The sequence below is a fragment of the Uloborus diversus genome, chromosome 1 (assembly GCF_026930045.1).
Source record: "Uloborus diversus isolate 005 chromosome 1, Udiv.v.3.1, whole genome shotgun sequence".
Classification (NCBI taxonomy): domain Eukaryota; kingdom Metazoa; phylum Arthropoda; class Arachnida; order Araneae; family Uloboridae; genus Uloborus; species Uloborus diversus.
Window position 1 is genome coordinate 188,847,028 of NC_072731.1, and position 17,398 is coordinate 188,864,425.

Genomic DNA, 17,398 nt, shown 5'->3' on the forward strand with positions numbered 1-17,398 from the left:
GATTGCTCAAAAAACAAAAAAAATATCAAACATTTGTTTTGACACCAAAAACTGAAATTTCTGTGCTCCACGTAATATGCAGCAGAACACATAAGCTACTAATATTAAAAAAAATTTGTGGGATTTTTTTTTTTAAATTTTCCTCATAACAATAATTGTTAATTTTCAGCTTTAAAAAATGCTATGTATATTTGAGTTGGTGCTTGTGTTTAACTGACATTCCCCCATAGAAAGCTATTAACATATAGGATCGGAGTTTTCTTTCTTTCTTTTTTTTTTCTGAAATGCTAAATTTTTGGTGTGACAATTAAATGCTGATCTGTTTAGCTCTTTAAAACTACCATAAACCGTAAAGTGGTTCCAAATTCCTTTTGTGATGTTAAGTAAGAATTTAAAAATGAATATAAAAAAAAAAAAACACTCTCAGTGACGATAGAAATTCGTCAAAAATGGTTCAAAACTTCTTATTTTTAATAAAAAGATCGTTGTTATCCAAAAATCGTATTTTTTGTGACAATGGGGAAAATGTCGGGGAAAAATTACCCTCGCTTTTTGGTCGGGTTTTTCTGAGAAAAGATTAAAAAAAAAAAAAGTGTGGCAGCTATCATTGAATCAGTAGAGCCTTGTGTTAAGTTAAGCCGCTAAGCTCAAGGGCGCACCCCCCTAAATTTCATGAAGATTTCCCCCAAATGCAAGAGCCCCCCTAAAAAAGATAAAAATACCCTTTAAAACCCCCTAAAAATTTCAATGGCGCAATGTGCGCCATGACGCCTTCCCCCTACCCTAGGTGTGCACCCCTGGCCACCAATGTATTTGTCCATTAAAGATGAAGGGTTTCTTATGCACGCATTGGCATGGGACGAGTATAAGACATAGTATATAATAAAAAGACATATGCCTCAAATCCTTCAGGTGTCTTCAGAAAAAACTTCTCTTTATGTGAAGCAATGGTTTTTAATGGATACACTGGTACATTACCAACTAATACTGGAGAGAAACAAAGAAGGGTGACGTCGAAAATGTCTGAGCCTACTGCATTTTGAAGAAAATGTAGTTGCAACGACTATATAGACTAACTGTTTTGCGGAATACTGAGAACAAATCACGCTTAATTTAAATTATGATGGAATACTTCCGATTAAGAGGAATGACTGTTGTACTAGTGGATAGGGAGAAGGACACCAATGTATTAATTCACTCAATTACAATATAAAGTCCCAGAACAGCGTCATACTAGACGTAGTAATAGGTTCTGATACAGATCTGCTCTCGATTCTAAGTGAAAGAGGTGTCTGGAACATCACTGTATTTTATGCCCCAAGCCAATTTAGCACAGAAGAATAGATTTAGAAAAATGTTGCAATATATTAAAAGTACAAGAAGTCTTGCGTTCGTTGAAGGATCCTCTTCTTTTTCTCCACGCAGCCAGTTATATGAGTCCTCGTCAGCAATATTCACAAAGGGGAAATATAGAACTTTCAATTTGTTACAGGAAAATCTCAAATTGCTTTCTCTGATCTCTCAGTTCAGTAGTTTTCGGGTTGATTCAGAAAAGGTCACAGAAGTGTTCCTGAAGCATCTTTTTGGTGGGAGAGCACTTAATTCTCCAGACGCCTTACAATACAACAACGATAACAATTAAGTAACCAAAACTCGTTCTTCTAAATTTAAAACCTGGGAACTCTTCCATTCATGAGTGCAGCAGCTTCACAGCATTAAATTTGTGTTTATTCTCAAGTACAACAATGGCTGAAGAAAAACATGAATCCATTTAAATGGGGATGTGTAGATGTGTTATGAAAGAAGGTGGACTGTGACAACGCTTTCGTCACATTCCGAAGCTTCTGAAGGAATTCTGCAATTAATGGTTTGTGACTACAAAGTAACAGTTATTATGTGAGACTGTGATTTCAGATGACAATGGAAATGCAGATCTTCAATATTCCTTCCAAGTTTTGCATGCATTGTTTAGGTGAAACATGTAAAACTTCAGTTTCTGTGCACAGTTTCAAAGATGAGGATGATGATGTTGAATGACGATGCTTTTTTTTTTCTAGATTTTTACCGTTATTACTATCTTTTCTTTATATATTTTACATGTTTTTCAGTAAGATATTACCTGTCAGTTTTTATAGCACTGAATGCATGATATTCTGCAATTTTTTTTTTTTTCAAAATGTTTATAAGGTCCGTTTTTTCCCCTTATCATATTCTCTTTCCAAAGCTTGAAATAGCAAGATTTCATTCAGAAATGGAATAAAAGCTACTTGGTTATTCAATAAATGGAATATATCAGTCATTTTGCAGTTAATATTTTAAAAAGAATACCATAAAACGGTTTTTATTTTAGTAGCTTATTTGTTCTGCTACGTATTGCGTAGAAAATAGAAATTTTAGCTTTTGGTGTCAAAACAAATTTTTATTGGTTATTTTAGGGTATATATCGAAACAGTATCACCTTTTGAGCATATAATTTTTTTTTTCTTAGAACTGAAAAATCTTCATTTTTGATCGAGTTAGGAGGAAGGCAAAAAGTACTAGACAGCCATCTTTGATCCGCCATTTTGGATGAAAGCTCACATACAAACTTAGGGGACGTTTTAAGATTTACTCGACATAATATGAAGAACTATTTCTGAAAATATTTCTTAATTATAAATTTGTGGTAGAAACAATCCTAAATTTACTGGGCTAAAATAAATGTCTGGTGATGCCACAACATACTAGTTTTTGTTTTGAGTTAAAACTTGTGCTCATGCTTTTTTTTATCAGTTTCCAGACTTCATCGTGTTTTTCATGTATAATCGTCGATTATATCTTTTTGCAATTTGTGTAAAATTTTAAGCTACCAGGTTCCTTCCCCCTTCCACCTCATTAGTAAATGTATATACAGTAAGACATAACCTCCTTACAGCCTAGGAGGTTATGAATATACCATTATTCTTTGCTTTGATTTTGGGCTAAAGATTTTACAGCTAAACTCTGACTGGCGAAAGATTTCGATTTTTGTCGGGTCCTGTTTCAACCAAAAAGCTAGTATCTTTCACATCATTAAATATGTTCTTTTTTGAAACATGTGTCTGCAATTTTATGCTTCTAACGTTGATTTTGACTTTTAATATTTCAGAACAAAGTTAATTTTTTAAAGAACTTTTTACAGCTATTTACTATGTTTATTGAAAAGTGTCATTGCTCTTGCAGGGGCTTAGGATTGGGCTCTTGCATGTTTTGGGGTGGAGTCGCTCATCTCTTTATTCCTGATATAGAAATGTTGGTACGTATATAGAAAAGATATATGAGGCAGTGAAAAGCAAAGGGATGCAAGTGGCAAAATTAAAAATTTGGAGATAACCAGTACAAATGGTAGGTGAACCTTTCCTCTGTTTTGGGGCTAGAGATTGTACTAGTAGCCCTGGTAGGTTCTGCTGTATAGCATGATTTAGAAAAAAAATTCAATGAAAGCCTGCCTAGGATCTGATCTTTAAACGCGTTTTACTCGAACCTTAAAATAGTCCACTTGCATCCCTTTGCTTCTCACTGCTTCATATGTACTATATGGCATACTAAGATAAAAATAAAAAGTAAAGTTAGTAAGGTAATGCCTTTTGTTTTCAGTCAAGTATCCATTAAAGCAAGATATGAACTTTTCATATTAATTTATCAGCATATTTTAAAGATAATTAAAATTTAGAATTGATGTTAATTAATGATTCTATCGGACGATGCATTTTTCTGGAGCAAATGTATTTAGTTTAGGAAGATTGGGCGCCACAGATTGGGCACCGAGCATTTTGAGCGCCGGGAACTTTGGGTGGTGAGCACATTGTGCCCAATGTTCCTGGCGCCCAAAGTGCTTGACGCCCAAAGTTCCCGGCGTCCAAAGTGCTTGGCGTCCAAAGTTCCCGGCGCCCAAAGTGCTTGGCGTCCAAAGTGCTCGGCGCCCAAAATGCTCGGTGCCCAAAGTTCCGGCGCCCAAAATGCTCGGCGCCCAAAGTTCCCGGCTCCCAATATTCCCAGCGCCCAATCTTCCCATTTCGAAATGTATTTGCGCACAGCTTGCATCGACGAAAACTGAGAGCTGGGTAGCTAAAACGAAGCTTGCCGAGAGTCTTGTTGTGGTCCTCTGAACTTGCTCAATTAAGTTTGAAAAATTATCTAGCAAATTATTTTATAAAAATTGCCATCATCTTTGTATTTTCTTTTTATCATCTGAACTAAAAATATACCTCGAAAAGCATTACGTTGCTAAATATGCAACCTAATTTTTACCAACTTAATAAAGCGTTTTACTTTGTTATTACCTTGAGATAAATGTGCCTTGTTTGTTTCCCTAACCTTGTAATAACAAAACAGATATCTCACAGGAAGCAGTTGTCAAACATAATTCTTTGGTGCCTGAATTGAAATTTCAAATTTGAAACCCGATTTCAAAATTTTAAAAACCGTCATATGCTTTGCGTGCGTGTGGGACACCGTTCGCAACAGACCAGAACTTTATTGCCAGGAAGGTTACAGTTGGAACATTGGGAATTGTGTTACGGCACAGTTGAAAGAGAAGACACCAGAACCGAAACTACATCATACTTGGCAATTTAATTTGATCTCACTTTATAACCCATCGCACCAGCGTAATTCCTCAAGAAAAGTGTTCTTCCCTACATGAACTTGCTTCCATTTATAAAGTTATTATTGTGGCCATGTCCATTCTCGTACTTGTTTCTGAATCTGAATTTGATTATCGTTAATCTTGGATATAAAATAATTTTTTTTTCTTTTGAATTGTTTCTTCAAATTATTTTGTAAATTACTTGACTCTAACTTTTCTAACACGATATGTCATTAACGAGTATCTTTATTTATAGGGAAACCATTCCCGGCTCACAGTATTAGCAATCGGAGGTGCACTAAACTTCATCGGTGCCATTTTGACGTCATGGTTTTTCCCAGATTGCACAGAGCGTCCTCTTGCCACCATAGCCGAGGAAGTTGAGATCGGACGCTCCAAGATCATCAACGACAGCGATCTCGACTTCCGGGACACTTCCATTACTTCTGGATTCGTCCCAAACATCACCACAGAAGACGTAGAGGAGTCGGCGTCCCGTTCTACCGACAGCCTGAACGACACGCCAACCATGAATGTTGGTCTCTTGCGACGCTTGGCGACTCTTGTCCAGCTCAAGACTCAGAGTTTACTGCGTCCATCGGTAGGGCCGATTTCAATGCACTTGAGTACGTCCAAGCAACTGGCACCAATCAGTGTCGTGATGGGCAGCGATGTGTTTGAACCAGTTACTGGTTTCGTCTTCAAATGGGACAAAGCAGAACCAGCGGTGAAGATATCAGATTTTGAGAAAGAGATGTCTGCTTACTGGAAACCAAACAGTGATCCCAATGAGAAGGAACTCAACGACAGACATTTAAATACTTTGAATATGTTGTACAACATTCAGAGTAGTGATATTCAGAGTAATGATGCGATTAGAGAAGAAGAAAACCTTAACGAAGAGGAATGTCTGTGTAATTCTGAGCCAAGTACAGACAGCAACAGTAATCTTTAAGAATATCGCCAAAATAAACGAATACTCAATATTTGGAATCTTCAGTAAATATTCAGTTGAAATATTTAGTATGAATTCTGTGAAAGAATTGACTAATTCTATTTTGACAGCAATGAACGGTTCCCAATTCCAAATTGGTGGCGAAGTCAACAAAAAGTGCTCTAGCTGAAGAAGGAGACGAACCACCTAAAGCTGGTAAGAAGAAATAGTTTGTCGTTTAGATGTGAAGTCATTCATTATTTAAAGTGATTGTTGCATTTGAGTCTCCGCAGGACACAATCTACCAATTATACATACATACTCATTGAAAGAACTGGAAATAATTATAATATTATATAAACATATTTATTTATTACAAAAATTTCATTATCAAAAATGTTCATTTCTTATTTCATTTATTTATTGGATTTCATACATTCAAGAAAGTAAATAAATCTTTTATATTAATGAAATGATATTCTTTAATAAATGTTTATTTATATGCATTTGTTTAACATTTTTGTGGAACCTAACGGCAGGGACATCGGGGGAGGGGGGGGGGGCGGTGACCTGATTGGTAAGGCATCCATCCGACTTGTGACTGATTAGTTCCGGGTTCTATTCTAGACGGATCGAAGCTCTACCGTCTTCATTCATGGTGACTAAAACCGAACCAAAACCCAGTGGCACGACAGTTCAAGGGGGCCAATGCCTACTGTGCCCAACTCAGTCTTCCTGGCCAAGGGCTCTGGGGTGCTAGAGAAATGTTTCAAACGCGGAACCCCAGGGTTTAGTCCCCAAGCACGCTCGGTACTCCTATTATCGACCCACTGAAGGGATGAACGGAATGAGTCGACCATGCCCGACCGGAGGATAGAACCCGGACCTGCGACGTGGAAGCGCGATGCGATACCAATCAGCCACTGGTCTTCACATGGCTCGGGGACTGAGCTACATGAATGATTTATAATTATTGGTAACTAATTGTTGGGGGGGGGGGGGGCAAATAGTGAATAATTAACGGTGACTGGGGGACGTTAAATATGCTCCGGTCACAAAGTCCTCCAAGTGAAACAATAACTCTGCGGATGCTGAACCATGGATTGCTCGGCTTCTGGTCTGGATCAAAAAATCAGAGCCGTATTCAGGGTCCCATCCAACTGGTTAAACCATAAATAGTGGTAAGTATGGGGGACCCTGGAGTAAAACGTGAAAAAGTTAGAACATCGGACTCGGAATCAGAGTATATCGGGCTCGATGAATGAAAACCCACTGAGTCATGCGGAATTTGCGCTAGTTAAACTGTAGCACCACAAGTCCAGCTGTAGGTTGGTCGTTGTACAAAATACCATGAAATTAGATAAAAATGGAACAACGTTTAAAAGCACAAAAAGGATAAAAAGTTTTTAAAAACGCAGACATGTTTCGGAGGCAACAGCCTCCTTCCTCAGTGCGAAATGAACAAATGGATGAATCAAGGTCAAGGGAGAGTTTAAATGCGTAACATGAAAAAACGTTGACCAATCAGCTATCAGCGAGTGCTGAGGCAAAATATGACGTATTCTAACATGTAAGATTGAATAAGATTGGAGAAAAATGCGGAACAGCAAAAGACTCATTGCAAAGATTATTTAAGTTTTTATGAATGTAAAAGGATTACAGAAAATCTAATTCACCTACTGTTGTAGGTCTGCAAATGATCTTGGCTTCCGAAAAGAGAAAATTGTGCCCTGTGTCCAGGGTTGCCAGACGTCCCGGATTTCAAGGGACAGTCCTGTATTTTGAAAAATTGTCCCGCGTCCCGGGTAACTTCCATACGGGACGACTAAAGTCCCGTATTCTAGCTTATTACAATATTTTACAAAACGAAGCATTATTTTAAGGGGGAAAAATTCAGTAAAGCAAAAAATGTGAAAAAAGAGCAAAAAGAAACTCATGTGGCAGCAAACGCAAAAATTGCTTTCGTTTCAATTTGGTTTTTTGTTTTGGCATGAGCGGCATACCAATGATTACTTCCTCTTTGCTCATTGACTAATGTTGGGGGCCGTGGTAGCCCGATCGGTAGAGTGTCGGATTCGGAGCCGGAGGGCCTCGGGTTCGAACCTCGACGGTCGAAGACCCACCGTCGTCATTAAAGGGAACTGGGCGACGTTAAATATGCTCGTGGTCTCAATGTCCTCCAAGTGAAACGATACCTCTGGGGGTGCTAATTTCAGGTAGCTATTAGCTCCTGGATTAGTTCAAAATTCTCATTAACTGTTGGATCCGGTGATGGTGCTGCCATCTATCGGTATATAAAATAATGGAGGCAAGGCACTTAGTATGCAGCCCTCGACATAAATACAGTTGTAGTCAGTTGTGACTCTTGAATAGAATAGAATAGAATAGACTAATGTTGGGGGCCCGTAGTAGCTAGAGTCCCTATATGGACTCTAGTAGTATCCCGATCGGTAGAGTGTCGGATTCGGGGCCGGAGGGTCCTGAGTTCGAACCTCGATGGTCGAAGACCCACCGTCGTCATTAAAGGGGACTGGGCGACGTTAAATATGATCGTGGTATCAATGTCCTCCAAGAGAAACGATACCTCTGGGGGTGCTAGCATCAGGCAGCTATTAGCTCCTGGACTAGTTCTAAATTCTCATTAACTGTTCGATCCGGTGATGGTGCTGTCATCTATCGGTATAAAAAATAATGGAGGCAAGGCACTTAGTATGCAGTCCTCGACATAAATACAGTTGTAGTCAGTTCTGACTCGGAATCGGAAATCGGAATCGGAGATTAATGTTGGAAATATACCCCTGCGCATGCGTCGGCAATCGCAATGAAAACGATTTTTATACTTTCATCGGTGACATTTTGTAAAGTTTAATGCTTTGATACGATTGAATTCCTCAGATTTTTCATGAAGAAACGTTCTACGTCGGAAAGCACCCCTTAAAAATACACCATATCCAGTAATTGCCCTCAACCTTAAAAAACATACCCCCCCCCCCCCCCCGCTTTCACTCCTAGAAGCCTGTCCCGTATTTACTGTTCTTAAATCTGGCAACCCTGCCTGTGTCCCAACAATGTTTAGCAGTTGAAGATCTGTTCAGTTCCTGTTTTTTAACGTGGTTTTCATGTTTTTTCAAACGAAATTTAAGTGAACGTCTTGTCTGTCCCACGTAACCGATATTACATTGACAAGGAATGTGATACATGCCCCACTGATCAAGTGGTTGGATTGGGTCCTTCAGTTTGGAAAAAGAAAGTTTATTGATGGGTCTGTAAATTACGCGAAAGTCAAATTTACTGAGAATTCTAGAAATACGAAAAGAAATGTGTGGATAAAACAGTAAAACCACAAAATTTAGGAGAAAAACTACGTATGTTGGAGGTACACCTCCAACCAGTTTTTAAAATACTGAGAATATTGTATTTTTTAATCGTAAAAATTTGAATCACAAAAATCACTCCATGAGCACCAATTTTTTTTAAAAACTTGATTTTCTCTCTTTTTCAAGATGCATATTTCATATTTATAGAAAACTTAGAGAGCAAAATTTCATAAACCACAATATTTTGTTCAAAAGGAGTCATAAAAAGAGTTTTTGTTAAAATTTCGAATTTTTCTGAAAAAAAAATCGATAAAATTAGGATTAAAGCCTGATTAAAGAACAAAAAAAAAAAAACGGAAATGATGTTTTTGAAAATTCGATCCCTAATGTTTTTCAATTTTGTGTGTCATTATCAATCTGAAAAAAACTCAGAGTAATTATACAAATCCTGATCTGCCGGGAGCATCTGAAAGATACACATGGATGAAAATTTTATGATTATGAGATACGTAGTTATGCATTTAAATGAAACATTCGTTCACAAAATGTAAAATATCACACAGACTTTTTTAACTTCTGTAAAAATAGCCCGAATTGATTTTTTTTTTGCTATGAATAACCCACAATTCAAGGATTAATTTTAAGAAAAAAATGGAAAATCAAAATTTTGGTCGATTTTTCGCATTTTAAGATTCTATTGTAGCCTTGATGCTATAACATAAAGAATGGTTGATGATGATGATGCCTGATGTTTTGATAACATAATAACAGAATAAAAAAAAAAAAAAAAAAACTAAGCACTTTTTATAAGGCACTCAAAATGACAAAATAACTTTTCTGAGTCAGAAAGGACAATTTAAGTATTCCTATAGTTTTCAATTATTCCAAGAAAATGACACCGCAAAGAAAGAAAAGTGTTTCTCAAGTAAAGTAGAGAATTTCTCTCTCTCCCTCTCTTATCATTATCTAGCTTTCAATCATAAATATGAGCGTTGAAACATGAATATTTTTCTTAATGGGAAAGTTTGGTTTGAAATGGGTTAAGCCGCTCTTTTCTTTGTTTGTGGGGTCATTTTCTTGGAATAATTGAAAACTACAGGAATACTTAAATTGTCCTTTCTGACCCAGAAAAGTTATTTTGTCATTTTGAGTGCATTATGAAAAGTGCTTAGGATTTTTTAAAAATATGTTTTTTTTTTTCATTCTTTTTAGTGTAAAAATGGAGTAAAGTTAACATCTCGAAATTTCACCATATTTTTTTTATTAAAATGCTCTATACTAAAAGAAAAAAAAAAACTATATAGGGGAAAGGGGGGCACAAGTGAACAATTTTTTTCAGTTCTTTATTTTTCAAAAAATATTATCAATTTCTCAACGCAAAAGTGTCCCTATGATTGAATAAACTTTTCTTTGTGTTACGGATTTTTCGGGGATTTTTTAAAAAAAGTTTTCTATACTTTATGGTATTTTTAAGAAACGTCTTCAGTTCTTCACATGTGCCCCTATAGAGGGGCACATATGAACAGGCTTGGCTTTGGGGATACCCACCTTCCCCCTGTCAGTTGTAATTATAACAACAATCTCAGTTTCGAAGACATTTTCCAGAGCTTTTCTTTCTCTTATCTTTGAAAATTGTAATTTAATACGCATATGCTAAATAAAACATTTTATTTCTTCATTATTCCTGTTTTTAAGATTCCATTTCTTCTAGGTATTGTTTTTAAATTGTTCTTCGAAAAAGTACTTTTCTAGATTTCTCTTTTCAAAACAAGCAACTTGTACCTGTGATTACATAATTTTATCTTCATTTTCAAGATTAAAAAGTTAAAACAGCAATCTTGGTTACAAGAGCAGTTTAAAATAAATAAAAATTTCGCTTCTGGGCAATTCCATGATAAGGTCAACCAAATGATCAAATTTTCAAAATTAAAGTTTCTAAACAAATAAGGTATCATTTTAAAGGTTTCTAAACAAATAAGGCATCATTGTATATTTTGAAATGCCTGTCTAAAATTTGATGACTTCAGTTATAAATAAGTTACAGGAGATTAAACTGAGGTCAAAATCTTGAGTATTTTCAAACCATATTTGGCGATTCTCAAAGAAGTTCCATTTTTTCCAAAAAAATACATACCAATATTATGAATTAAGATGAATGACCATTTAATGATACAATGTGTTGTTGGTGATGTTGCAAAAATGTGTCAAAATATAATTCATTTTGATTTATAAAAGAATTTCTCTGGGGTACATTAAGTGTTTTACGTCCGACACCAAAATGTGCAATTAATTATGCTGAGCCAATAATTTTAACAAATCCTCACAGTTATGCGAGAACTACTTACCCCTCAGTATGCGGACGTCTTATAGCGAAATTTTACGGGGCAAGTGGGACCCCTCCTCTAAAACAGTTATTAATAATATTTCATTCAAAAATTCTGGTTGCAGTATGCACTTTAAGTTAAACTGTACATGAAGGTTTAATGATCATAAAAAAATAATAAAAGCTAACTGGGAAACACTTATTTGAAAAATGTTGCTTAAACTAGGCAAAAAATATTTTTCGGATTTTTTTTTTTTTTTTGACTAAATTTTCTGACTTAGAAAAAAATTCCACAACCCCCCCCCCCCCCAAAAAAAAAAAAACAATCACTGTGATGAACCATGACATGATAAATTTAAAAAAGCATAAAAACCTTATGCTGTTTCCAGTTTTATGGGGGTGACCCCCCACTTACCCCAGTGACCCACCCCCCAACCAACCCTACTTCTGAATCTACTTGGTAAATTTTGCTTTAGTATATTTAACCTGTAATTTACATATTTATAACTGTAAACAGTTCTCTGTATTTACATTTAAGAGCAATAGTTTACATCCAACATGAACAATTTACGTCCGACACCAAGCTAATAATACTTTTAAATAATTTTTTTCTTTATAATATCATTTGAAAACTATGAAATATGCTTCAATCACAAGTATACTTAAGAATTAAGCTGTTTTTAAAATGAAAATGTGAGCCAATTCACAGACTTTTAACAATTTTTTACTGAACCATCAATTTTACTATTTATGTGTTTACGTCCGACACCAACTCTTTAAATTTTTTAAATTTATACTTTAGGAATCTATTTTGAAAAACTAACATGATTTTTCATTCAGTGGGATGAAGTAAGTATCTAATAAATAAATTTAATCATTTTGGATCAGTTTATATTTAGTAAATGGAATTAAAACTGAGAAATTTTTCTTCATTTTTTACGTCCGACACCATGGAATTGCCCTTCTGTAAATATATTAAATAATATTCGTAAAGGGAATAATTTTTTTAATCATAGTTTCACTTCAGCTGATAAAGAAGTTTAACATAAGTTCAATCCAAAGGAAAGATTCTAAAATGAAGAAGAAATGAAAAGAAATGAAAAGAAGCGTTTCGAAGTATTCTCTTTTCTTTCAAATGCATCATATTATAAAGCAGCCAATTTACAAATGCTTACAGTATAATCAAATGCAGTATTTGTATAATATTGCTAATTTTGATGTCAGCGAAATGGAAAATCAAATTTTGGATTCAATTCCTCAGAATTACCAGCCTCTGTACTGTTTTGTAGTTAGTTAATCAAAATCAAATTTCAATAAAGAAAAATAAATTTTCTTACAAATTGAATTCAATTGAAATCTTATGAAAAGAACTTTACACCCTCTTTTGAAATGATAACAGTGGGTAATTTAAAGAATTTAGGGGAAAAAAGGGGAGGGTATTTTTCAACAAAAGAACACAGAAAAAAAATTCTTTGTCAGTGGCGAACCTAGCATGGGTGACATCTGGGGGGCAGTAATTCGTGGTGTCAGCCCCCCCCCCCAAAAAAACCCCCTCAAAAACAGGGGAATTGTAATATTCTGTGTAAACATGAAATTCACACAATTTTCTGAAACCATTACTAGTACTTTTGTGTTATAACTAAATTTTAATTGCGACCATGTACAAAAGACAAATAAAAATTATGAACGCTTTTTATATAATTTGCCCTAGACGCATTTGTGCAGGTCGTCGAGCGATCAAAAAAAGGAAATAATAATAATAATAAGTGGATGTAGGAAATTCATAGTCCCTTAATTTTTTCAAATGCATTATCTCTTGAAAATGGGTAGTGCCCTCGACCCCCCCCCCCCCCATCTATTCCTATGTGATGGATTTGGTTAAAAGGAAATGAAATCAATGGAAATAATCAACCTTAGCCTAGAATGCATTTTCATTCATAAACTCACATCTTTTACATTGAAAAAAGAGCTCTTAATACCTCCGAAACACGTGTCTGCAATTTAATTCGGATGTTTGTGCATTATAATGTTGTTATTAGTTGGTTTAAGCCTTTTAAGCTTTGAAAACTTGTTGTAAAGCGAGAAATGTTGCATATATACCTATTTTATGTTTGCAGTTATGCCGCCCCCCCCCCCCCTGTCCCCTGCATCATTTTTGGTGTTCGCCACATTTTAATTCGTTTTTCCTCGAGCCAGTACCTTTCAAAAAAAACCAACTCCCGTAGTTTTATCAGGAAAATTCCACGGAAAACCTCTTGCCCCCCCCCCTCCACTGCACCATATTCGGGGTTCGCTACATTTTAATTTTTTTTACTTGCCAATACCTTTCAGAAAAACGAACTCCCGTTTTTCTGTCACAAAAACTGAACAAAAATCCACTTGTCCCCCCCCCAGCGCGCAATTGTGCCTCCCCTGCCCCCTGCACCACTTTCAGGGTTGACAACATTCTGATTCGTTTTCCTCGTGCCAATACCTTTCAGAAAAACCAACTCCCGTAATTTTATCACAAAAATTCCACTAAAAACTACTTGTCCCCCCCCCCCTCCTCTTGCACCATGTTCGGTGTTCGCAACATTCAAATTTGTTTTCCGCTTGCCAATACCTAACAGAAAAACTAGCTCCCGTTTTTGCGTCACGAAAATGGAACGGAAAACCATTCCCCCCCCCAGTGAAGTTATGACCCCCCCCCCTTGCCCCCTGCACCATTTTCGGGGTTGGCAGCATCCTAATTCCTAATTCGTTGTCCTCCTGCCAATAAATACCTTTCAGAAAACTTACTCCCGCAATTTTATCACAAATTCAATGGAAAACTACTTGCCACCCCCCCCCCCCCCCCCGTGCAGTTTCACCCCCCCCCCCCTGCTCACTGAACCATTTCCGGGATTGGCAACATCCAAATTCGTTTTCCTCGAGCCAATACCTTTCAGAAAAACAAACTCCCATAATAGGGAAGTTGCAACCTATTAAATGTTCATATTTTGACTATTGGATATTGTGAATTGATCCTCAAAACTAAAAAATTCACCATCGCCGAATTTTAAAACACCGTGATTGATTTTCAATGAATTTTTAAAAATCCACGCGCAAAAGTGCGCTTTTCTGAAACGTCACGAGCTTACGTCACAGGGCACTAATGAGCAGCCTTCCGCCGAAGATCCCTTGTTTTCGCTACGGACATTTTGAGCGCGCAGATATTTTTATTTTTTAGAAATTCAATAATCCTTTTGAGCACACTATGGGGGCCGGATTCGTTAAAGCACAATCTAATAATTTTCCTCAAGTAACATCAATGATGGTATTCGAGTATTTCCGAGCAGGGCCGGATTAAGGATTTCGGGACCCATAGGCATTAAAAGTGTTGGGGCCCCTTCACACGTGTATTTTATACATAATCTCATATATTATTTCTCTAGCCTGTATTTCTGTCACCACGCAAAATTATCCTTATTCCTTTATCAAATTTCATAATTTACCCCTCATTTTAAAACTTATAGTTTTTGGTTCTAACTACATTTTTTAGTATTACCAATAATGTTTATTAACAATTAATACAGTAACTAAAAGGGAGCCCCCTTTTTTTTTTTACTTTTTCCTTTCTTTTTTTTTTGTCGAAAATATCTTTTTTCTTACATATTTTCAAGTTTAAGATTTCTCCGGGGCCCTTCAGAACCTCGGGGTCCCTAGGCAACTGCCTACATTGGCTATTTAGTAATCCGGCCCTGTTTCCGAGAGGATGAGAGGTTTAATGTTCCAGAAACGCAAGGAGTTAAATGTGAGGAGGTAAGCTTTACGTTTCGTCTTCGAAGTCAACTGCACGTCCTTCGGCTTCTCCAGCGGCGGAAGAGCGCATGACGTCACTTCCTGTGCCATTTGACGTCACAAGCGCTTGAACTTTAAAAGTTAATTTAAAAAAAACTGCTCATCATATCGCAAATTTTTTTTCACCTATGATGTTCATACATGTTACTCTATCATATAAAAATAAAACTGAAAAATCGAAAACTTCTCTATTGTCTCTCAAAAATCGCATAATCTCACCTGCTTTGGAGCAGTCGAGATTTCGCTCGCAAGCAAACGCGCGAAAAGTCACTTTATCCCCTTCTTTTGGCGATTGAAATGCGAACTTGCGAGATTTGTTCTGCGAGACTGCGATTTTCCCTATAGCGCCATCTAGTGAGGCAATCAGAACTAATCTCGGATGGTGAATTTCGAGCTTGGAATAAGCGCCCAGCGTTTCTCAACCTTCTTTGATCCGCGAACCGGCAAGCCCTTTTGAAAAAAAGTCTCTGACCGATCGGGTTTTTACTTTCTTATAATTATTTTTTAATTAAAAAAATTGACTCGCAGAGCATCAAAAATTTATTAAAACACACACACACACACACACACACATACTCGGACAGGGAAGTCCCTCTCCGCTTTTCTTCTTCTTTTTGAGGAATCACATTGCTTATTGTTCTCACTTGACTGTCCATGGCGTTACTCTGATTTTATTTTCCCCCCGCCTCCCCTCTGAAACACCACCGTCGACCGGCTCCTCCCGATGCTGCTCCTCTAGCGAAAACCGTCTCCAGGTTGCGTCCATATCCTACACACACACGCATGCAAACATGCACCTAACACACACACACACCTACACACATACCCACACAAACACACACACCTACACACATACCCACACAAACACACACGCCTACATATACACACACCCACACACTCATGCCTGTACATAGACACAAACACACACGCCTACATGCACATACACACACACACACATACCCACACAAACACACACACCTAACACTCGTGATTGCGAAAAACATAATTTGAATTCAAAATGTCAAATCTCAAATTATTTTTTTTTTCTTCACAAAAAAATAAATAAGTAAACTTTTAACTCCCAAAGTCGTGGACCGCTGTGGAAAAAAATTAGCGGGCCGCTAAAGGTTTTTTTTTTTTTTTTTTGCAAAATAAATAAATAAAATAATTATAAATAAATACATAAATGCATAAAACTTAACTAGAGACTTAAGATTTATCACAAACCATTTTAAAGCAAAGGTTGCAGATAGCTAATTATTGTAATAACTATTCATAGTAAGCATTTCAGTAAAATCAGACAATTTTGAAAATTAATCACTAAATTCGCAGGAAAGGAAAATATTATTATTTATTTATCTCTATATATTTAATATTTATTCATTTTAAATCGTAAAGAAGCAAAAACCTCTGAAAACCGGCAAAATTTTACTGCGGACCGGTATTGGTCCGGTGGACCACGGTTAAGAATCGCTGGTCCAGAACGTTCGGCTGATTTTGATGAAATTTGGCACGAAATTAGTTTTTAGTATGAGAGTGTGTATCTCGAAGCGATTTTTTGAAAAATCGACTTTGTTTTGTTTCTATTCCAATTTTAAAGACCACTTTTCACATAAATTTGATAATATGGGGGGGGGGGATATTTCATTCACATAAGTTTTAGGTCATTCAAAAGCTTGAAATTTTCTGCTTAAGATGAAGTTTGTGTGAAGTTTCTACGAGAATCGTTTGAAGAAAACCAAAATAAATATAAAAGGAAATTATTTTTTAAGCGAAAATTACATTTTAATGGAACTTTAAATATTGTTTTGTTAAATTGGAGGATTACTTTAATTAACTTTTCATGTTATTTAATGGCTAGTTTTTATTTTGGTGGAGTATGTGACATTAATTGTTTGACGGATTATTTTTCCTTTTAATGGAGCTTTTAGTCTTATTTAACTGTTCTGTTTAAAAGTATATTTAAAAGAAAAAAAAATACAAATAACGTATAGATTCTCCCAACAAGTAGTTTCTTTTTCTATGTAACTTATTCTAAAAATGACGACAGTAGACAATATGAATTACGTGAAAAATCATCGCCAGGATAAAAATGTGTCAAAACAAATCGATCTACAATAATTCACAAAACTTGCTTTTTTTTTTCTTTTTGTAATTCTGCTAAAATATGTAAAACTAAGCTTTTTGTTCAGTAAATTACAGCCCATTAGCCAGGGCTAAAGCAGAAATACATGAAATACACCGCCAGCCCAGTCATTTCCAGCCAAGGCCTGCAATTTCGTGCTTGTTAGCACTCATCAGCCCGGCATAGGAAAGTAGCTGAGCCGGAGATGGAAAACCTCATGAGTAAGCCAAGAGTGCCAAACAAACTAGTAGCTAATATAGAATTAGCACAGACC

General features: G+C 36.2%; 1 protein-coding gene across 1 annotated transcript in view; it reads left to right on the forward strand.

Annotated features, from left to right (window-relative positions):
• Nucleotides 1-5,561, forward strand: part of LOC129217783 (organic anion transporter 3-like) — a 43,676-nt gene extending 38,115 nt beyond the window's left edge. The window contains exons 8-9 of the mRNA XM_054852129.1: nt 3,202-3,274; nt 4,863-5,561. Of these exons, the coding sequence (XP_054708104.1) occupies nt 3,202-3,274; nt 4,863-5,561 (772 nt within the window). The remainder of the gene's footprint in view (nt 1-3,201; nt 3,275-4,862) is intronic.
• Nucleotides 5,562-17,398: the final 11,837 nt, after the last annotated feature.